At 41.4% G+C, this 23,685-nt stretch overlaps 1 protein-coding gene across 4 annotated transcripts in view; it reads left to right on the forward strand.

Moving 5' to 3' along the window:
• C7H11orf68 (chromosome 7 C11orf68 homolog) overlaps positions 1-21,417 on the forward strand; it is a 43,534-nt gene extending 22,117 nt beyond the window's left edge. For 3 of the 4 annotated variants that reach the window (XM_072117913.1, XM_072117911.1, XM_072117914.1), the window contains 2 exons: positions 2,849-2,938; positions 20,311-21,415. In XM_072117913.1, the coding sequence (XP_071974014.1) occupies positions 2,925-2,938; positions 20,311-21,046 (750 nt within the window). In that variant the 5' untranslated portion in view covers positions 2,849-2,924 and the 3' untranslated portion in view covers positions 21,047-21,415. Of the gene's footprint in view, positions 1-2,848; positions 2,939-20,310 lie in introns of all 4 variants that reach the window. The other variant, XM_072117910.1, reaches the window with a different exon arrangement.
• The last annotated feature ends 2,268 nt before the right edge of the window (positions 21,418-23,685 follow it).

A 23,685-nucleotide genomic window follows, 5' to 3' on the forward strand; every position in this document is an offset into this window, starting at 1 on the left:
ACATCTACTACCTCCAGGATGTAAGCCAAGTATACAGCTTCGTGCCCCCTCTGGCAGGATCCACCCTTCTTTAAGCTTCTTATGCCCTTCTTTAAGGCTCATATGCATCATTTTAAAAGCCTTTTTTGGAAAAACCAGTGCATAAGAAGCATAAACATGAGTTGATCCTGTCAGAGGGGGCACACACCAGTATGACAGTATGCTGTCAGTGTTCTAGCTATCTAGATGTTGTTTTTTTTTTTTTGTTTTTTTTAAAGACTACATGGTTTATTATGTAAAATTTCTCTATGAATTATGATGTGATGAGAAAATTTAATGTTAAAATAAATATCTAAAATAAGAATTTATTTACCACTTAAAGGGAACCTGTCACCAGGAGACCCATTTTTAGCACTCCCCCAGTCCCCACAGAGCATAGTACATATACTGCCAAAGTGTGTTTGTATAAAAAATTGGTTTTACAGAAAAAACGATATGTTATATTGTACCTTTCATTAGCATGTGCTGTGTGACTAGGCAGTTGCCAAAAGGGAGGATTTGGAAAGGAGCAGTTCCCCCCCACCCTTGGGAACAGCTTCTCCATGTGACCTTTTCAAATATATGAAAACACCCATCACTTGGCTTAGCGACGCCCCCTGCTCCTCTACAGCCAATCCTGAGAGTGGGGAGTTATTCATATATTTGAAAAGGTCACATGTTTCCCAAGGGGGGGGGGGACTGCTCCTTTCCAGGCCCTCCTTTTTGGCAACTGCCTAGTCACACAGCAGATGCTAATGAAAGGTACAATATAACATATCTTTTTTTCTGTAAATCCTATTTTTGGTGACAGGTTCCCTTTAAGGACGCAGGGTTTTTCGCTCATTTCTTGCTCTCAACCTTCAAAAATCCATAACTTTTTTTCATTTTGTGCGTAACAAATTTTACTACTTTGTGGTATTATTTAATATTTCATGTCATGTACTGGGAAGCTGGAAAAAAATTTCAAATGTGGAAAAATTGGTAAAAAAACACCATTTTCATCACTTTCTTGTGTGCTCAGTTTTTACGATTACAGTGATACCAAATTTATATAGGTTTTATTGTGTTTTAATACATTTTCAAAAAGTAACCAAATAATTACAAATCATAGGTGACATACAAATATAATAATACAGTACAGAGTACAAATAGTCATTTGGAACAATAAGAGTGATTGATTGCTTTGCTTGCAAGAGCTTACAGTGTATGAGGATGAAGGGGGTGACACAAGAGCTAAAGAGTTTTTATAATGGTCCAGCCATTCTTTATAAGGGAATGGTATAGAATAATTTAATAAATGAAAATTCTTCTTCTTGAAAGAGTCATCAGCCAATATATTATATACAAAGTCCAAGGTGAAAGTGACTGCATAGAAGCCTGGAGCTTGGTGTATATCTTATGTTTGCCTGAAAACAGACTGGAGGAGAACACAGCATAGATTAGTAAAAAGAGAGTTGACATTTCATGCAGTTAGCAAGTGTAATAGGCTTACTTAAAGAGATGGGTTTTAAGAACACGTTTGAAACTTTGGAGGGTGGGTATTAGTCTGAGAGTCTAGGGAATGGCATTCCAGATAATTGGGGAAACTCAGGAGAAGTCCTGGAGGCGTGTGTGAGAGGTTCGAATTAAGGTAAAGATTAATCTAGTATCACTGGCAGATCGAAGAGCACGGGTTGGGCGATAGACTGAGAAGAGAGGTAAGGTGGTGCAGCATTATGCAGAGCTTTGTTGGTGAGAGTTATTTTAAACTGAATTTGGTAGGAGACAGACAACCAGTGCACGAAAAAGAAAAAAAAAATTCCCCAATTTCTGATACTAATAACTTTTTCAGACTTTGGTATACAGAGCTGTTGGAGGTATTATTTTTTGCAAAATGAGCTGACTTTTTCATTGCTACCATTATGAGGACCCACGCTCCGCCGTCTTTTAAATGCTGTCGGCGGCATTGGAAGAGTACTACCCGCGATCGGTGCAAGCACCCTGTGAGGCCTTTTCATAGACCCCCCACTGCACCTACAGCGCAGAGCGTGAAGGGGTTAAATATACATATCTCTCAAGTCCAAAACCTCTGAAATGTCAATAGTTCGCATTCAATTTGTTCCACCAGCCTGCCACCAGTAGTATACAGCCTGCCCCCAGTAGTATACAGCGCTGCCAAGCCATCCCCCAGTAGTATACAGCGCTGCCCAGCCTGCCCCCAGTAGTATACAGCGCTGCCCAGCCTACCCCCAGTAGTATACAGCCCAGCCCAGCCTTAAAAAAAAACTTATATACTCACCCTCCGGTGTCGCACGGGTCCTCTTCTGGCTTCCGCGTCGTCCTCTGTACATCGTGCTGGGAGAGAGCAATGGCGGCGCCTAGTATGACGTCAGCAGCGGCACCCGGGAGAGAGCAATGGCGGCGCCTAGTATGACGTCAGCAGCGGCACCCGGGAGAGAGCAATGGCGGCGCCCAGCGCGATGTACAGAAGACGAGCATGTTAGCCAGAAGAGGACCCGCGCGGACATTGGGGGAGCAGCACTGCAGATCGGGGCCACTGGAGGGTGAGTATATAAGTTTATTATTTTTTGAGTGTTGTATTTTAACTTGTGACTCGTGTATAAGCCGAGGGGACGTTTTTCAGCACATTTTTTGTGCTGAAAAACTCTGCTTATACACGAGTATATACGGTATATCCTAGATCTCAATGAATTAAATATTCTAGTTGCAATTCTGTATTCAATACATAGTGGAATGGATTGAAAAAATAAAACTAAACAAAAACAATATCCTAAGGAGGTCTGGGATTGAAATGACTCACTCAAATTTAAAGGTTAAAATCTAATTTCAGGCTGATCCAACTTCATTTGAAATGACTCAAGACAAGGAAATGAGGCTCAGCCTGTGATCCCTCTTCATACTCCCCCATGCGCAACAAGACGTAAGGGTACATCTTATGGGGTTAAGGTTAATTTTGACCACTGTAAATGACACCTCAGGCAATTTCTATTTCACCGCTATGTGTATTCTAGTTGCCGATGCTATGAATTGAATTAGGCAATGGGCTTTGTTTTTTACCTCAATAGGACTGTCTGGGTCACTGGTGTTGCAGTACCTAATAGGGAAAGGATAATTGTCTTGACATTGTTCCAGAGAGGGGCAACTCTAGGGCAATACCACCAGATATGGGCCAGCCCCCGGGCAGATGGTGATAGAAAGGGAGGATTGTGGAATAATGGTAGCAATAAGGAAGGGTTGGATTGAAGTTTGTTGAAATCTAACAGTGCCACAGTTTTAAAGGGTGATGATGTTGGTACAGTGGGTGGCAATATGCCTGTCATACATTAGAGACTTGGTAAGGATACTGGTTGGAGTGATTGGGATTCCAGTGCTTCATAGCCAGATAATAAAGAGGTCATCTATGTACCTCTTAACCCCTTATCACCGACACTAGTTTTCAGCTCAATGACCAGACTCGATTTAAGTGATAAGTTTTGCGATTCATTCTGAAAAAAAGTGAAAATTTGGCAAAAGTTTGTAAAAATTCTTCATTTTCCAAGTTTGAAATGTTCTGCTTTCCAGACAGGAAGTAAAACTACCCAAAAAGCTTGATAATTAACATTTACGGAATGTCTGCTTTATGTTGGGATGATATTTTATGCATCCTCTCACTTTTCTAGTATGTTATGAGGTGCAGAACTTTAGGTGCGATTTTTCTCATTTTCATGAAAATTGCCAAAACTCACATTTTGAGGGACAACTCAGCTTCCAAGTGACTTTGAAAGGCCTAAATAATAATAACACCCCACTATAGAAACTTCACCCCTCAACATATGTAAAACAACTTCTATTAAGTCTCTTAACCCTTTAAGTGTTTCACATGGGTTAAAACAATATGGACCTGCGATTTAGAAACTTTGGAATTTTTTTGGAAAATACATTCATTTAGGCCAAACTGAGTTTCAGAATAAATTAAATGATGAAACGCTCTGCAACGTTTGATGCCCAATTCCTCCCGAGTGTACTGTGTGACAAATTCACTATTGAATTGGAGAGAAAATGAAGGTTTATGTGTATTACAGCGGCCACAATGTGAATTGGGTCAAACTGGAAGCTGTTTTCCATGTGTTGGGCTCTTGGAAGACCTGGTACAAGACTCTAATTGCTGGAGTGGAGACGAAGTGTGATCACTGCTCCAGACCAAAGCTTCCACATTGCAAAGGGTCTAACAATGCACCAGGTGTGCAATCCCTTTAAAGAAGGGTGTGGAACAGTCAGAAGTCGCTCTCTCTACCTGGAGCCACAGAAGCGGGACTGTGTGAGAGCCACACGTGAGTGACACAGGGTTACTGAACGTATGTTTCATGCTGGCAGGGAGAAGCCCTCCAGTGGCTAGTGAGGGCCGCCAAGTGTTTAGTTAGAGCCAGACAGGCAAGGATTTTATTTGATGTTTTGTTTGTTACTGTTTTTTTTCTGGAATAAATGCACAGTTTCAACTTGAATCCTGCTGTCCATGAGAGCTTTGTCATTGCCGACCCCCACATTTGAGCTGAACCCCTACAATTGATAGTCCATATGTGGTGGTAAACTGCTGTACGGGCGCACGGCCGGGCACAGAATGAATGGAGGCGCCCTTCACAGCATATTTGTATTGTCACATTGTACTACCTATACATTTTTATTTTTTTTTGTAATACAAACATATTAGGGCTTATTTTTTTACGGGATGAGGTACAATGTATAGATAATTCATTTTGGGGGTCTATAGCTTATTCATGAGATTTTATTAACTATTTCAAGGGGGATACAAACAAAATCATCAATTTTTATTTTGGAATTTTAGCATTTTTTCCCCCGCTCACCGTAACATAAAAATAATATTTTATCTTTATTCTCTGGTTCACTACGATTGCGGTGATACCTCATTTATATAGTTTTTCTTATCTTTGCTCAATTTTCCTGAGCAAAACCAATATAGGAGAATATCGCATTTGTTTTTACTATTGACAACTTTTTAGGGCCATAACTTCTGTATTTTTTTGTTGTCAGACCTGGTTGAGGGCTTATTTTTTGCAAAAAGAGTTGTTCTTTTCAGTCATATCATATTAGGGAACGTAGTTTTTTTTATCACTTTTTAGAACACTTTTTGTGATGGTGTTTGATGAAAAATTGAATATTACGGGAAGTTTTCCGTAGTTTTTTTTTTTTTTTTCTTCGTTCACCTAGCGGGTTTAATATTGATTTATATTTATTGTACAGTTTAATACGGACGCGGTGATACCAAATATGTACATTTTTCGTGTTTTTTTTGTGTTTTATTTACTGTATTTGCATTATATGTGTAACTGGGGAGATTATGGGACTTTATGCTTTGCTTTATGCTCAGTTACATACAGCCGGGATGCGAGTACACACAGAATAAGTGCACAACTTCTATTTGTTTAACAATCCATACTCACGTGTACCATACGCCGAATACACTCTCCAAGCCTATTAACCCCTCCTTTTCACCCACATAAATGTTGTTTGTCATATAACAAAACAAATTATATTTTTAAAATATATTCTATGTAAATTGATGCAATTATCTAACTATGATTTGTGTACATTTATTTATTGGATATTTCCTACCCTTTTTTTTTTTTTTTGTTTTGCCAGAACACGGTTTTATTATATGGACTTGATGAAGGGAACTGTTTGCCCCAAAACGCGTAGTCCACTCATTTTATCCTCAAAATAAACAAGTTCCATTATCGAGAAGCGCGGTCCAAACTCCTGTTTTTTTTTCTCACTTTGATGAATAATCTGTTCTTGTGGTACACGTTCTATTCCGGTTAACGGAGTCAGGATTCAGGGGCTGTGGACCCTCCTCACCACCGTGGGAGATGGTACTCACCGACACCTGGGATCGGAGTCTAAGTGGTTCCTGGTCTTCACCAGAGCCCGCCGCAAAGTGGGATGGTCTTGCTGTGGCGGGGTGCCCAGGTCGTTCCACAGGTGCGACTAGCCCGCGGTGGCAGCCAACGTAGTACTACGAGCCTGGGATGACAGCAGGAGAACAGCGCTGGAAGGAACACTGGGACTCACGGCAGGAACACAGGAGCTGGCACACGGAACAGGAACAGACTGGCATACAGACAGGAACGGATGGTGGGAACGCAGGAAACACAGGAGGGCTTTCACTTCACAGGAATGATGCTGAAGATTTGGCAGGGAATGATGGGAGCCGCCGGATGATATAGCAGAGCCGGAGATGACCAGCGCCAATCACCAGGACGCTAGCCCTTTAAACACCGAAGAGCCGGCGCGCGCCCTAAGGAGCGGGAACACAAGGGAGGCCTAGACTGGATGGGTGCAGGAGTGTGGAGAGGTAAGATGAGGCAGCACCACGGAGATGGGTACGGGTGTGCCCACGATCCGTGACATGGATCGGTGGGGAACCAGTGACAAACGGGACACGCTGCAATCTCCTTATTCACTTCTGCTTTTTAGACCTTATTGCAATTTATGTCTTCAAAATGTTATCTATAGACATTTGATGCTCTGTTTTTTTTTTTTTTTTTTTTTCTTGTTGTGCTTTTATATTGACACTGGGTATTCAAGCTCCAAACTCACGCAGCAGGCTCTGATCTAAAGGTATTGATTGACACCCTTGCTACACCTCTGTGCCTGTTCATAAAGACAATAAAGCTGAGGTGTAGACTTCACTGCTCAGTCCTTATGCCCAGCGTTTGGATTTGAACAGCACAGATCACTACGTCAATAGAAGTTAACAGGCAACCAGTTACGTTTTAAAAATTTTTTCTACTCAATGGAGCAGGACAGTTTTTGGAGAAAAATGGTTATAAGAAGGCTGATGACAGGTACCCCTTAAAAATAAAATTCGGGTTACTAAATTTTATGCTCATAAGGGTAGACTCGCGTTGTCTTTTTTTTTCACATCAGTGAATTTTCACCTAACACATTCTGGCTTATGTACACATACATATTGGGTTTCTCTTCCTGGCCTCAGTGATATTTCACTGATGCCTTACTGAACCATTTACATTCATAATCAGAGCCAGCAATGATAACTCGCCCTAGTACAAAGCCTCAATTACAAATCTAAAGTACATTTTTGTAGTCGGGCATAGATCTGGTTTCTGCCAAGCCCGAGAGGGGGGCTGAAGTTCAAATAACGCAAGGGAAGCCCGTGTGTACAGAAAGTGTTTCAATACACACCTCTCCAGCATACATGTCCTGTGCCTAGGATCAAAGGGAAGAGCCTGGTAGTGACTTAGTTCCCTCCAAACAATTACAACCCAGAGACAATGGGAAATCATATCTGTCAAATAACTTGGATATAATCCACTAACAGGATAGGGTCAGTGTGGCTAGCTCTATCATCCTTGCACATTTTATGTAGGTGGGACTCTAGGAGCCCCACTAAATTGCCCCTGCTCCTGGACAGGTAAAGAGGGGACCAGTGTATTGAAGGCAATGGCACAGTTACTCCTATGAAGAGTTATGTTGTTTAATAAAAAGCTTTTGCAAAAAGGTAACTTCCTGAGAGGAGGAGAAACATCCTCCTCTGTGACCTCACAAATAAGGGTTAGGAGCACAAACCCAATGGGTTTAACTTTACAAGCTCAAGAAACCCTATTTGTGAGTCTTTGGTCCAGCCTGTTCAAGGCATTGCACACCCAAAGTTCTTCTGCCGAAACCGGATAAGTCTGCTATTTCTGTAGAAAAGGTTTATAATTTTTTTTTTCTCCCTTTTTTATTCTACAACTGTTTATGTATATATTGTGTGTATATTCCTTGTAACCCTTTTTTAGCTGACAAAAAACTTTCCAAAATCTTTAAGAAGGAAATAAAATCAGCCAAAATACAAAATGAAAGACAGGTGGTCAAAGATGACAAAGCAAATCCTAAGAAATTTTTAAAGTATATCAATGCTTGGTAGGTTGGACCAAGAGAAGGCGGAGATGTGGGTTTTTTCACTCCGATTGTACAATGGAAGAAAGAACATCTGGAGTGGGTGGTGCCAGTGTGGGCGATGCATCCTGTAATATATTAGACTGGCTGAATGTAAACATGATCCAATCTAAGCTTAACACCTTAACGCTCTGCGCCGTAGCTCTACGGCGCAGAGGTATAAGGGATGTATGAAGAGGGCTCACGGGCTGAGTCCTCTTCATACAGAGGTGGGGGTTTTTGCATTTTGCACAAAACCCCCCACCGCTAATAACCGCGGTCGGTGCTTGCACCGATTGCGGCTATTAACCCCCTAAACGCCGCCGGCAAAGTCGCCGGCGGCGTTTAAAAGACGGCGGCGCATGGGCGCCGCCATCTTTTTTTCGATCGCCACACCCCCGAACGTCATCGGGGGGCGGCGATCAGTTGCCATGGTAGCCTTGTGTCTTCTTTTGACACGAGGCTATCTGGCAGCTGCATATTCGTTACAATGAGCCAGTGGCTCATTGTAATGAATGTGCTGCAAAAATGCCATATATTGCAATACAGAAGTATTGCAGTATATGGTAGCAGCGATCTGACCATCTAGGGTTAATGTACCCTAGATGGTCTAAAAGATAGTGAAAAAAAAAAGTTTAAAAAATAAAAAAAATTAATAAAATATTAAAAGTTCAAATCACCCCCCTTTCCCTAGAACGGATATAAAACATAACAAACAGTAAAAATCACAGACATATTAGGTATCGCCGCGTCCCAAAATGCCCGATCTATCAAAATATAAAAACGGTTACGGCCGGCGGTGACCTCCGAGGCGGGAAATGGCGCCCAAATGTCCGAAATGCGACTTTTACACCTTTTTACATAACATAAAAAATGAAATAAAAAATGATCAAAATGTCGCACAGACCTCAAAACGGTAGCAATGAAAACGTCGCCTCATTTCGCAAAAAATGACCCCTCACACATCTCCGTGCGCCAAAGTATGAAAAAGTTATTAGCGTCAGAAGATGGCAAAAAAATTTTTTTCTTTTTTGTACACATTCGTTTAATTTTTGAAAATGTATTAAAACACAATAAAACCTGTATAAATTTGGTATCACCGCGATCGCACCGAACCAAAGAATAAAGTAGGTGTGTTATTTGGAGCGAAGAGTGAAAGTCGTAAAAACTGAGCCCACAAGAACGTGACGCACGTGCGGTTTTTTTTCAATTTTTCCACATTTGGAATTTTTTTTCAGCTTCGCAGTACACGGCATGTTAAAATAAATAACATTACGGGAAAGTAAAATTTGTTACGCACAAAATAAGCCCTCACACAGGTCTGTACACGGAAAAATGAAAAAGTTATGGATTTTTGAAGTTGGAGAGCGAGAAATGAGGCGAAAAACCCTCCGTCCTTAAGGGGTTAATAAAATAAATGTGTACAAGGCTCCTGGACCAGATGAGTTACACCCCAGAGTTGTTAAACAACTCCGTTCTGTTATTGCTGTACCACAGTCTAAAATCTTCAGAGATTTCCTAATGACTGGTACAATGCGAAGTGACTGGCGCAAGTCAAATGTGGTGCAAATATTTAATAAAGTCTCTAGAATTCGCCAGGCAATTACAGGCCTGTAAAGATTAACTTTTATTGCAGGGAATATATTGGAAGGGTTACTTAAAGACTACATACTGTACATAAGTATGTAACATTAAATAGTATAATAAGTGGTATGAACTCGGGATAGGGATGTAATATTACCACTGTACAAGGCATTGGTTCGGCCTCTCCTGGAATTTGGAATTCTGTTCTGGGCACCAGTCCATAAAAATGATGCCCTGGAGCTGGAGAGGATACAATGAAGTGCCACAAAAATCATAAGCGGTATGGAGGGTCTCAGATATGTGGAAAGATTAAAACAACTAGATTTATTTAGTCTGGAAAAGAGACGCCTAAGAGGAGACATGATTAATTCATACAAATATATGAACCGTCCATACAAAAAATATGGTGGAAAGTTGTTCCAGGCTAAATCAGATTAAAAGACAAAGGGGCTTTGTCTCCGTCTGGAGAAAACAATTACCCCACCCCCTTCCCTCCAGCATACAGAGCTGTATAAAGGCCTGTTTTTTGTATAAGAAATTGTACTTCCTAGCAACGGTAATTTCTATCCCATATCATGTACTGGGAAGCTGGAATAAAATTCCTCATGCTGGGAAATTAACAAAAAAAAACAGTTACGCTATTTTCTTTTGGGCCCGGTTTTTTTTATGGCTTTCACTGTTCGCTCCAAATGACTCCTCCCCTTTTATTCTTTGGTTTGATACAATCACGGAAATACCAAATTTATATAGGTTTTATTATGGCTTGATAGATTGAAAAAAATGTTATCTTTTGTACAAAAAAAACCACCAATTACCGTATATACTCCAATTTAAACTGAGGTACCATATTAACACACAAAACTGGGAAGACCTATTGACTGGAGTATAAGCCTAGGGTGGGAAATGCATTGGTCACAGCCTCCAGCCAGAATAAAGTTGACCAGCCTCTTTCCCCCGCAGTATACAGCCAGCCCCTGCCTCTCCCAGTATATTGCCTGCCAGCCCCTGCCCCACAATATATAGCAGGCCAGCTACTGCCCAGAATATGCCAAGCCTTTACAAAATAAATTTTAAAAATTAACACTGTACTCTCCTCTATGAGTATAAGAGTTTATAAGCGTTTTATACTTCAGTGTAAGGAGATGTGTAAGGTGTAATTTTTTTTTTACTGCGGGATGAGATAACATTTTCATTGCTACCATTGGGGGGGATGTACAACCTTTTTTTTATCACTTTTTAAGCCATTAGGCTTTAGAGTTCCCAGCCTATGTATCCATCTTAACTCCTGTTTCCTAAGGATGGCTTCCCTGTTGCCACCTCTCCTGGGTACAGGAATGTGGTCAATGATCCTAAATTTGAGATCTCTCTTTGTGTCCATCCTCAGTAAAGTGTCTACTCACTGGTAAATCTTTTTTTCTTTTCCGTATAGTATACCTGTGTTATGTAAACCTCGTTTTGAAATCTAGTGTTGTTTCGCCCACATATTTCAGATTACATGGGCAACTCAACAGGTAGATGACAAAGTCACTGTTACAGTCGAGATAGTGTTGAATTTTGTAATGTTTCCCATTGTAGGTAAAAGTGTCACCTTTAAGTACATGTGAACAATTAATGCAGGCTCTGCATGGAAAGCACCCTTTGCGTGTGGGGCCATAAATGCCTCTCGGTGTAACTGATTTTAGGGGGCCTACGTCAGTCTTGACTACCCGATCTTTGATGTTGCTCTCTCTCCTATAGGATAGGATCGGGGGATTATGAAATTCAGGTACCCCTGTGGGGTCACTTGACAATATTCTTCAGTGTTTTTTCACTATCGATGCTACTTTACTAATGGTGTCACAGTAAGTAGAGATCCGGTCCTTTTTGTCATGTGGAGTTTTAGGTGCCAGTAATTCCTCTCTGCTTTTGGAGTCGAGTTTCTCTTTGTTTTTTGCCAGGACTCTTTTGGGATAGCCCCTCTGTGTGAATTTAGACAACATCAGTGAAATTTCTCCTCATCTCCTGCAATACGTTTCACCCTGTAAAGCTGGCTGAGGGGGAGAGAGTTGACCATTGGTCGAGGGTGGTTACTTTCGAAACGTAATATAGTGTTCCTATCTGTTGGCTTGTAAAATACATCAGTGGTAATTCCATGTGTGGTGTTTTCTACTAGTACATCCAGAAATTGAAGATTTCTGTTTGGATTGTACAATGGTGAATTTGATATCGTTATCGATGGTGTTCAGAGAGCATCTGGACTTTGCACCCACCAGGATTGCGGTGCTGCTCTGAACTTTCAAGTTTCTGTTTTTAAATATTGATCGGTATCATCCCAAAAGTTTGATCTAACATGTTTTAAGTTTTTTATTTGTTTAGGTTTATATCTGTTCTAGGGAAAGGATGGAATTTGAACTTCTAGGTTTTTTTTTTTTTTTTTTTAGACCCCTAGGGTACTTTAACCCTAGGTTGTCTAATTGATCCTACCATATACTGCTATACTACAGTATAGTAGTGAATGGCGATTTTGCATACATTGGGGGTCATTTACTAAGGGCCCAAAGGGTTAAAAAATATTATGTTAACATCACTAGGGGGTTGCAATTTGAGAATTTTCTTTCTTGGGCTGATTTGGGCAAGTGCCAGGCTGAGAGAGTAGAATTTACAGAAAAGATTTATGTGCTAAATTTGGAGGTTCCCCAGTATAGGTGCACTTTATGAAATAGCTTGGAGAGTGGGACTGGGGGGGGGGGGGGGTTCGTCACAAAGGCTAATTAATTTTTATAGGGGCTTAGCAAAATTTATTGTAACCTCTCAACAAATCACCCCATTTTTTTTAAAACTGCATACTCAATTTAATCAACACAGCTTTTGGTAAGCTTGTTTAACACCTTCGAGCCAATACTACGGCGCAGGCTCCCGCAATTTTCGCTTAGCGCCGTACAAGTACGGCACCAGATCACCCGTTGCATTACTTGTAGCCATGTCACGTGACATGGCGATAGGACTTGGGAAAGAGGCAGGAGAATCTCCTCCTGGGCTCACCTGGCTAATTTGATTGCTCCCGCCTGCTGATCGCTGCAATTGGCCAGTCAATCTGACCAGCTAACTGCAGTTTTTTGGGGCTGAAAACTGAGGTTTTATCTCCTACCTCCTTCCTCCAGTGCACCATTTTGGTTTGCTTTTGCTGGACAGAGGAGCTGAGTGTTACACCAAAATCACTATTACACTGTCTGATCCCTATCTTTTCCATGTATGTTCCCTCCTGCGTCCTGTATATTCCTGGTGTGATCACCTGGCGTGATCACACTTCTCTTCCATTTTTTTCTTCCATTTTTTCTATCTCCTGTCCGTCCTTATGAACCCAAATACGCTTTTCATTGCTTTGTGTTAACGGTGTCCTGCACTGGGCACACTTTTCAGTGCGAGTCTCCGTGTGAACAGCGATGCACAGTATCTTTAGTGGTAGTTAGGGCATCTTGGGGCAAGATAGGTGCATTTGTTGGGCGGTGCGCATAGGGGTTTTTTTTTTCTCTACGAAGGCTCCCGCAGGTGTATACGTAGTTTGGTGCTCTTACCTAATTTTTCTGTGTGCCGGTTATGCGGCTTGTCCATGTAGTTGGGTGCACGTTATCTAATTTTTCTGGTGCACATTATCTTATTTTTCTGTGTACAATTTCTCAGAAGATGTACACTGTATTGGAGACCTACAACATGCTGTGGGAATGATGTCCGCGTCTACCTCTCCTATTACTTATCTTCCTGTGACCTGCAAGAACCCCAGAGAAGGCGCTGTCGAGTTTATGCAGAACTGCATGGGACTTCTAAGGGAGAAGTGTCTTGGGCTTCCACTGACCCCACATGGGTACCCCCAGAAAATTATACCCCTCAGGTTCCAGACTTTTTTGGGCCAACCTGGAATTAAATTTGACTCAGCTGGGCTCAGAGCTGTGGACTTAAAGTATTTTTTTTGATGAGCTATTGAATTTAATTGTAGTCCAGACAAATCTCTATGCTGCACAGCATATTGCCCAAAATCCCACTTCATTTAATGCACAACCCCTGGACCCCTGTCACTGCAGAAATACTTCTTATGGGGCTTGTAAAGAAGCCATCAATCGGGGACTACTGGTGCAAAGACATTCTGTGCCACATCCCCGATGTTCCGTATGGAGATGAGCAGGATGCAATTTAAAGCCATCCATAAGTTTTTGTATTACACTGACAACACACAGTGCCCACCAGGAGATGACCCCAGTAATGATAATTTGTTTAAGGTTAGGCCATTTTAGTGCCAAGTTTACCCGGGCGTATACCCCCATAAAACATGTGGCCATAGACAAGTCCCTGGTACATTTTAAAGGATGACTTCAATTCCGCCAGTACCTGCCCAATAAGAGGCCAAGGTATGGCGTGAAGATGTATAAGCTGCGCGAAAGTACATAATGGTTTGCCTACAAGTTTAGGGTATATGAAGAAAAACACTCCACTATAGTGCCCCAAGAATGCCCCAACTTCCTGGGTATTACTGCAAAGATAGTGTGGGATTTGGTGCACCCACTGCTAGACCAGAGCTACCACCTCTAGCTTGACAATTTTTACACCAGTACTGCATGCGGCACTGTACGCAGGCATCAGAGATGTCTCCCTAAGTCACTGCTTGGACATAGTTAGATGGTATGAGAGCAGGGCACTATGCAGCAGCTCTGTATTGTGTGTTAAGTACAAGGACAAGAGAGAGGTCCTTGTATTAACAACAATACATGGGCACACCAGCACCCCTGTCCCAGTACCAGGTACCAGTACAGAAACCCCCAAACCTCACTGCCTACTGGATTATAACAAGTACATAGGAGGGATTGACTTGTCAGACTAGGTGCTTCAGCCATACAACGCCAAGCGGAAATCGAGGGTGTGGTACAAGAAGCTGTGAACACCATTCAGATTACTCTATATAATTCTTATGTGTTACATGGATGTGCAGGCCACAGGGGAACTTTCTTGAAATTTCAACAGCTGGTTATTAAGTATTTTTTTTGTTATGGAGACCCAGGAAGGGGGTAATGCCAGCACTTCTGGAAGCGAGGCAACAACACATATTGTACTAGGGCAGCTCTTTCCTGGAGAAGTTCCCCAAAATGTCAAGAAGAGAAGGACACAAAGTGCACAGTGTGATTCAAAAAGGAAGGGCAGAAGGATACCATTTACCATTCTAAAACATGCCCAGAAAAAACAGGAAATGAGTGTTCCGTATTTATCACCCATCCAAAATCACAATGATCTGTGAAAAGTTACTACCACAGGAAGAGGAGACTCTGGTCAATTTTTTTTAAAAAAGGACTGAGCCTTACCATACAAACAAGCTGCATCCTGAAGGGGCATCGTGTAATAAATTCATAAAAAATAGGAGGTTCTATTTGGAATTTACAATAACATGTTACATGATAAAAGGAGAAAACACTTCTCAGAATTTGTGCAATTTATCTCTAGTATCACAGTAGAAACCCCTCTGGAATTACCACATTTTACCAATTTTTAATTGGATGTAGATAAAATTTCAGCACCATAAGCATTTCATGGAAATATTATTAGTATTGCCTCATACAAATAAAAAAAAGTTTTCCAAAAAACTTTACTTTTGGCTTCCAAATTTTTATTTTTACAATGAGTTTAAGAAAATGTACCCTGGTTTGTTACCCATTTTCTCTCGATTGCAAAAATATTCCACAAATAATAAGAAACTGCTGTAGACATACGCTGTGGGGCTTGGAAAGGAAGGATCATCTATTAGCTTTTGGAGGACAGATTTTGTTTTGTTTTAAAACTTTTTATTCAACATTTTTGTAAATAAACATACATATTACATTACAATGCATTCTGTATTGGTCTGTTACATAGTTTATAGGCAGTGGTTTGTTATACATTAATTTGGGTGGACCTCTCCCGTGAGAGTCGCTTATCCTCCCGATACTGGGTTCTAAATTGGAGTCGTTCCTACTAAGTCCCAGGTCGACTCCTATGGCATTTCCCCACCTTTTATACATTGTAAACAGCTTGACCCGACAGAATAATGTACATACTATTTTAGTAAATAATAAATGTAACAAATAAACAAACAAGGGGTGTTGGAGTTAACATAGAGGAAAGAAGGGGGAGGGTAAAGTGGTCGGGTATGGGGGGGGTATATCCCAATTACCATGTTGGGGTACTTAGTACATATTACTAATTCCCTTTGTATTCTTTCCAGGGTCTCCATATATCTAAAAATCTTTTCCTCGTGCCTAGTTCCCAGTGTGACAGTTCCTCCATCCTGCATATTTCGTTCACCTTTTCTCTCCACATGTCTAAGGTGGGGGGGGCTTTCTGAAAGCCAAAGCTTTGGTATCAGTAGTTTGGCTGCCTCAATTAGTGTCGTTTGGTCTCCATATTAGGACAGATGCTGGGTCAGTATTATGAGTATATCAGTATCAGTATTGCAAATGAAGTTAATTTTATCTATTACTTGCTTCCAGTATGCTGCTATCTTTGGACACGTCCACCAGATGTGATGGATGTCTCCTCTGTCACCTTTACATCTCCAGCATGTGTCTGAAATTTTTCTATCTATTAAGTGGAGCTGATGCAGTGTTTTATACCATCTTGTAAAGAGCTTATATGAGTTTTCCTGAACTCTGATGGATCTAGAGAAGCCGTGTGCATTGGCTAATATAATTTTTTCCTTTCTTCCTTCTGAGGACAGCGAGATTCCTAAGTTTTCTTGCCATTTAGTCAAGGACCGGGGTGTGTTCCCTGAATCCTGATCTAGAAGCTTATGCCTTATTTTGGAGCCCAGCCCTTTACTGTGGTATGGACCAGCCAGCAGTTCTGTAAGCCATGTGTCCTTAGATGATTGTGATATTATCTGATATACGTGGGCATATCTTATGAATTCTGTGTGATTGTATAAAATCCAGTGGGGGGCTATGCATTTTAACTAGTTTGGTAAGGGTTGTCGCATCCGGGGCTGCTATTTTTAGCTCCCTGACTGTGAACCCTTTCAGTTGTCTCCCAATTGGGGAGTCCATCGGGAGGTTAGGATCAACTACTTGCGGTAACAAACATGCAGGCGCATCAGCTGTAATTGAGGGCAGGGGGCCTAGTTTCTTTTGAATAGTCTGCCAGACTTTGATAGTGGAAGAGATCAGGTTGCTATTACTTCTTGTTGTATGTTTATGAGGGATGCCCCAGAGTTGTAATTGTTCAGAGTTTGTGAGTAGACTCTGTTCTAAAGAGGCGCATAGTGATGGTGCTGGGTTTTTAACTAAAGATAGTCAACGCTGGATGTGCGTTATCCAGTAGATGTTTGTAATATCTGGTAGCCCCTGTCCCCCCCCCCCCTTTTTTTTTTTTTTTAGCTCGAATTTGTTGTAAGTAATGTAGTCTTGACTTTTTGAACATCCAGACAAATGAGAAGAGTCTGCGTGCTCGCAATAAGTATGATCTAGGGATTGCGATAGGTGCTGTGTTGGAGATATGTGAACTTAGGTATGATGTATGTTTTGAGTAGGTTGGTTCTCCCTATCCAGGACACGAATGGAATTGATAGTTGTCTAAGTTGTGTTTCTGTGGAATTTAAAAGTGGAATATAATTCAACCGGAAAAGATCTTGTGGGTCTCTTGGAAGTTGTATGCCTAGGTATTTGAGTGAGTTTTGTGGCCACTGGAACTCCGAGTTGGCTTTCAACCTGGACGCTAACTGTCTGGAAAGGGTAATGTTTAAGATTTCCGACTTATCAAAATTAACCTTAAAATTGGATAGTTTGCCGAATTCAATGAATAATTGGGTGATTATAGGGATAGATACCTAAGGGTTTGTGGTCATGATCAGGAGATCATCTGCAAATGCCGCAGTTGTGTGTGTGTGTGTGTGTGGTCCTTTACCTTTATGCCCTGTATGTTTGGATTCTGTTTTATTGCTTGGAGCAACGTTTCCATGAATAATATATATAGATACGGGGAAAGGGGGCACCCCTGTCTTGTTCCGTTTTTTTTATTGAAAAAGGGGGGGAGAGGATGCTGTTCACCCTGACTCTAGCGCTTGGTGTCGTGTAAAGGGAGAAAATTGATGTTATAAAGTTTGCAGGGAAACCGAATCTTGTGAGAGTATTGTGCATGTATAGCTAGCTAACCCTGAGAAAGGAACATGAATAATAAAATACAACACACAAATAACATAAGAAGTGCCACTTAATACCAGTCTCTATTACTACAGGTTTTCCTCGGTGACCCTGCTGTAGCCAAGTCTGCACTGCGCCCAAACCTTGGACGCCGCCCTTTTAGTGTCAGGGACTACTAACAGGCAGGTGGCCACCGATGAAACTGCACAGATAGTTGACATATCTATGTGGCAGCTTGTAAACACTATCACCTGAATTTTAACGATAAAATTTAGGAAATTGACAGTAGATTGCTCTTCTCATCTGACTCTTCTTTACTGGTCAGATGGAACCATTAACTCCTTACCCAAACAATATCTATTGAATAATAGCAAACAATTCTCTACCTATGGTAGTAGGTTGCGTCACCAACTCAAGAACTGAAAAGTAATATTATAAACAGTATAAATGAAAGTCATCTCACAGAAAGTAACTTTTTAAGCCGACCCCGTGCCGGGGGTTACGCGATGCTGACAAACTCTTCAGGTGTTAGTCGTCTTTTTCCTGCTGTTCCTCGGGCTTCGTACAGTGTGCCATATTGCAGCATCAGGCAATTCTGGTAAGTCGTCCTCTTCTCCTATCGGCATCCATGAGGGGATTTCCCGTGCTGGTATTTCGAATGCATTCCATGCCTTCTTTAAGTCCTCCGGTGTTCTAATGACAATATGCTTGTTGTTTATGGTGAATGCTAAGCCATAGGGGAATAGCCAGCAGAAAGGAACCTTTTTCTCTCTTAGTGCTTCCAATAGCGGTTTAATAATTCGCCTTTTGGCCAGTGTAGCTGGTGCAATGTCCTGAAAGATTGTTATAGGTTGGGACTGATACTGGAGCTCTGCCGCATCTGTTTATCTCAGTAGGCCACAAATTACATCTCTTGGTGGTTCCGCTGCGCGCGGTTTAGGCCTCAGAGCTCTGTGGATCCTTTCGATATGGACCTGATCTGCTTTCCCCTGGCCCAGTATGTTTGTGAATATCGCACTTGCTACCTTGGGTAGGTCTTCATGCAGAATGTCCTCTGATAAGCCTCTTATGCGCACGTTTTTTCTCCTGCTGCAGTTCTCCTGATCTTCAACCCATAACAAGGCTGTGTTCAGCTGGGCTTTCTGCTTAGCCATGGTACCGCGCTCCGCTTCTCTGAAATGTATCAGCTTCGTCTGGGCCCCTTCTAGGTTCTGTACTCTGGAGCCGATTTGCCTTATGTCGGTTTTTATATCTGCCAGCTCTTTGGCTATTGGGTTCAGGGCCTGGTATAGGGCTTTTTTGATAAAGTCTCTAGATATTGGGCTCGAGGAGCGTTCCTCGTGTGTCTCTGCGCACTCGCCAGCGCTGTCTTGCTCTGAGTCCTCTGCGTCATCTAGTTCAGGCAGCGCGGGCGCCATCTTGGAGGCCTTACTCGGCGTCTTTATTCTTTTCTTCAGGAATTTATCCAGTTCCTGCTGCTGTTTACCGATTCTGGCGTGCCCCTTCGGTTCCTGGGCGTTAGGGTTGCCGTATTTAACCATCTGGTCTGGGTAAGGTGCCACTAGGTCTTGCTTCGGGTGATATGTGCCGGGAGCTCAGAACTCAAGCGGCCATCTAGTAGCGTGGCTTGGCTCCGCCCCTGGAGGACAGATTTTAATGGAACAGATTTTAGGTACCATGTGCCATTTGCTGAGCCCCTGACAAAACGCGGGAAACCCTAAAAAGTGACCCCATATATGAAACTAAAGATTCTACACGTGGCCCTAGTCTTTGGTATGGAAGTAGAATTAGGACTTTTTAATACAAGATTCAATATTAAACTAACAGTGTTTAACACAGACATTGACAAATACAGTGTTTAACACAGAGACATTAAAAATAAGAATTTCTTTGTTTTTGGTACTGCTCTCAACCACGCTTTCAGTAACAAATTGATCTATAAAGAAGGATTCCTATGATCCATCACACTGCTGTGTTCTTTCAAAATCATGTTGACAAGTTGTCTCATCATGTGTCCCTGCAATGGAAGCCATCATCACCAGAAATGCTTTAGAGCAAAGTACTAAATGGATTTCAGGAAGGTTCTTTTGATACTTTTTCCCTCTGTCATTTCTTTTTTTATTACTACATATAACTAGATTCATTGACATTTATGGTTTGATTTTGTTGCTAGTGTAGATTGGATTGCTTGTTAGCTACATGTGAGGAGAAGGCAATAGCACTTTTACTTGGAAAATTGTTACCTGCTGTACATGGAACCTATAGACACTGGCTGAATGATGGCCTCTTTTGACACGTTGCGCCAAAGCAAGTGGCTGTGGTCTATTCTTGGCTATAGCGGTTGCAAGCTGTAGATGTCAGCGTGGAGCCACTTTGTACCGGCAGAGGCTGGCATTGACAGAAAGTGCCTTGCTTGACCAAGGGTAAGTATAGAGGCAAGTGTTCTCTTTATTTTTCACACCAACTAAGACCTCAGTACTGTACATGTATTGAACTCACTCAAGAGATGAGCCTCTCTGGACGGGTATTTCTTTTTTCATACAATGAGGGGTCCTAAGGATAAATGTAAGCAGAATTTTGTTGGCAACCCTAAATGATTAATTTAATAATTATATAATTTCTTTTATATTTATATTTGCAGCTGTGTAAACATGTTAAGTTGTGAAGAGAGTAACCGAGGATCAAAAGGAGCAGAAGACCTTGCTGCTGAGTCTATGGCTGCTGATATGGATCCTTGGATAATCTTTGATGCTCGCAAGACTCCAAAAGCAGAGTTCTATGAGTGGTTAGAAACATATCGTCCTTCTAGGGTCCCACGTTTTGGAGACCCTGAAGAAGGATCTGGACCGGTAGGGTGGATAGCAGTGTATGGCCCGGGTTACTCCCCGCAAGTTAAAAGTGCCAAGGACCTTCAGGATGCTTGGGAAAAACTCCAGGCTACAGGGCATAAAGTTAACTATGAAGTTGTTCGTGAGTTAGCACTTAATTATGACGTGACCTCTGGAAAATGGTTAATGCATTTAGACACTGGATTCAAAGTTGACCATGCCTGGCGTGGAGTAGCTACTGCAGTAGTAGAAGGTCGGCTTAATATAGCCAAAGTGAGCCCTCACCATCCTGAAAGTAAGCATGTTATATGTGTGTATACTGGAGACTTCACAGATGAAGAAAGTATCATGCAGACTGACACTGTAATTCGGAGTTCAGGTGTAAAATGTTTACTGACCTACAAGCCAGATGTGTACACCTATTTAGGTATATACAGAAACAATCACTGGCAGATATGTCCCACTATTTATGAAAGCCGGTATGATTTGGAATGTGTTCCCCGACGTTCTAGAGTTACCAACAAGGTAACTAATTTAGAAGTCACTTAAATATTTAGAAAAGTTAGACTGCTGTGCAAGTTCCCTGCTGTAGTCATGCAGAACACATGGTACAGCTTAATATTTAATTTCCATCCTGACTTCTTTTATTTTGTTAGAATTATAAACACCACACTACATGTTGTAAGTGAATATCCTCCATTTCTCTAGATTTTTATAGCATAAGTGTTTGGGAATGTCATGTTTTATATGTTACTAATGTATACTAAGAGGTCTTCATAACTGTATATGTTTAATGGACAAATAAAGACCAGTTAATTGCAAACTACTGTTTTGCTTAACACTAGTGCATTTAGGGTATAGTAAGCAATAAAAGGCATTCTAAACCTGACCATGTAAAAAGCATTTTAAATGGTGTCAATTCAAAACTGCATAAAGTATTGGGTTTTAAAACTTGAGAGCTAGTAGATTATTTTTTTTTTTTTGCATAGTGAAGCAATCTTTGCATTGAGCTGCTCCACATCCTTTCCCCTATGTTGTTTCAACTGCTTGAGTACCCAAATCCTGCTACAGCTTTTATGCAGAAAACTGCACTGCAATTTGAGGCCACTTCACCAATGCAACAACATCAACAATTTTGGAATCTAAATACTTTTTACACAGTCCTGATACTTATAAGAACAGAACCGCTACCAGTAACGAGAGAACCAAATGGGTAATAGCGACCACAGTATCTTTTGATTTTATGTTATGCTTTACTAAGATGGATAGTAGAGGGGAAATGGACACTCCAGGACAGCACATTTTCAGCAGAGAGGACCTTAAGGCATAAAATGGGACAATGTTCTCAAAAACAAAAGCAAAAAAATGGGTTATTTTTACAAATATTCTAAAAAGGTCCTGTGAAAAACATACAATATGGAAAAGAAAAAAACAATGTGGTTAACTAGTACGGTAAGTTGCACAATAAACAAGAAAGATAAGAAAAATTGACAAGGAAAGTAGAAACCATCCCAAATTATTCTTCAATATATAAATAACAAGAAACTAAAAATGTGAGCCCTTTCATGCATAACCTGGGGGTCATAGTGGAGGGAGATGAGGAAAGGGCCATCTCAGCAACTATGGAAAATTCCATAGTGGGTAACATGAGGGATAATGTAAATTCTTTTTTGAATGTCAACAGTTAAACCCTGGAAAAAGTGAGGAAGCGCTCTAAAACCACTAAAATGGACAAATCACCAGGCCCAGATGGCATACATCCCTGGCTTCTGCATGCATTATGTACTGTGATTGATGCACCATCATTTTTTATATCTAAAGGGGTATTCCAACGAAGACAAGTTTGTTATATGTACTCAGGATAACAAAATAACAAAAATGCAGCATTTCACAGATATAAGTCCAACCTGTCTCTATCAGTCCTGCTGTACACAATTTCAGTTGCCCCTAAACACGACCCAGTAACTTCTGACTTGGGGTTGGGCGCCATCTTGGGTGAGATCGTGCAGGTGAGATTTCTGTCTGGCTATGCTGTGTGGCTGTAGCCACGCCCCCTGCACAGAGACACATCCTGTCAGCACATGGTGAGCAAAGAGAGAGCCTACAAGCTACAAGGATATAAGTGATCTGGGGGAAGGGGGAGCAGGCACATTTCTGTGAGGTGTAGCAGAGACCACAGTGTATCGGTGTAATGGTCTATCAGCCTTTATGTAATCATCTCATGCACCTCTGATCTGTCTCCTCTCTTTCTATGTATCAGTGTGTTAGTACAATGTCAGAAGCCAGATGAAAGTGCATATACACCTGTACCCTGATGACCTAACCACATTGTCACCACACAAAACTGTTGGCTTAGAGAGGCCCTGCCACATCCGGCATTGAGCAGCTGAAGCAGAGATGGGAGCTAAAACAGCAATAAAACAATTGTACAATTGTAAAGGGTTCATAGTATCATAGTATATAAGGCTGGAAGGAGACGCAAGTCCATCAAGTCCAACCTTTAAGAATTAAATAAATGTTTTATCCCCATAACCCGTGATATTTTTTCTCTCCAGAAAGTCATCCAGGCCTCTCTTGAACATGTACATAGAGTCCGCCATAACAACCTCCTGTGGCAGAGAGTTCCATAGTCTCACTGCTCTTACAGTAAAGAACCTTTGTCTATGGTGATGGTAAAATCGCCTCTCCTCTAGGCGTAGAGGATGCCCCCTTGTCCTGGTCACAGGCCGAGGTATAAAAAGATCTTTGGAGAGATCCTTGTACTGTCCGTTCAGGTATTTGTACATTGTAATGAGGTCTCCCCTCAGCCGTCTTTTTTCTAAACTGAATAATCCCAAATTTTTTAATCTGTCAGTGTATTCTAGTTCCCCCATTCCCCTAATAATCCTGGTTGCTCTCCTCTGCACCCGTTCCAGCTCTACTATATCCTTTTTATACACTGGTGCCCAAAACTGTACACAATATTCCATGTGTGGTCTGACCAGGGATTTGTATAAGGGCAAAACTATGTCTTTATCATGAGAATCTATTACTCTCTTGATACATCCCATTATTTTATTTGCTTTAGCAGCAGCCGCCTGGCCCTGGTCACTAAAATTAAGTTTACCATCCACCAATACCCCCAAGTCCTTTTCAGCTTCAGTTTTACTAAGTAATTGACTGTTTAGAACATAATTATACTTTTTGTT

This window comes from Engystomops pustulosus, chromosome 7 (assembly GCF_040894005.1).
Source record: "Engystomops pustulosus chromosome 7, aEngPut4.maternal, whole genome shotgun sequence".
Lineage (NCBI taxonomy): Eukaryota > Metazoa > Chordata > Amphibia > Anura > Leptodactylidae > Engystomops > Engystomops pustulosus.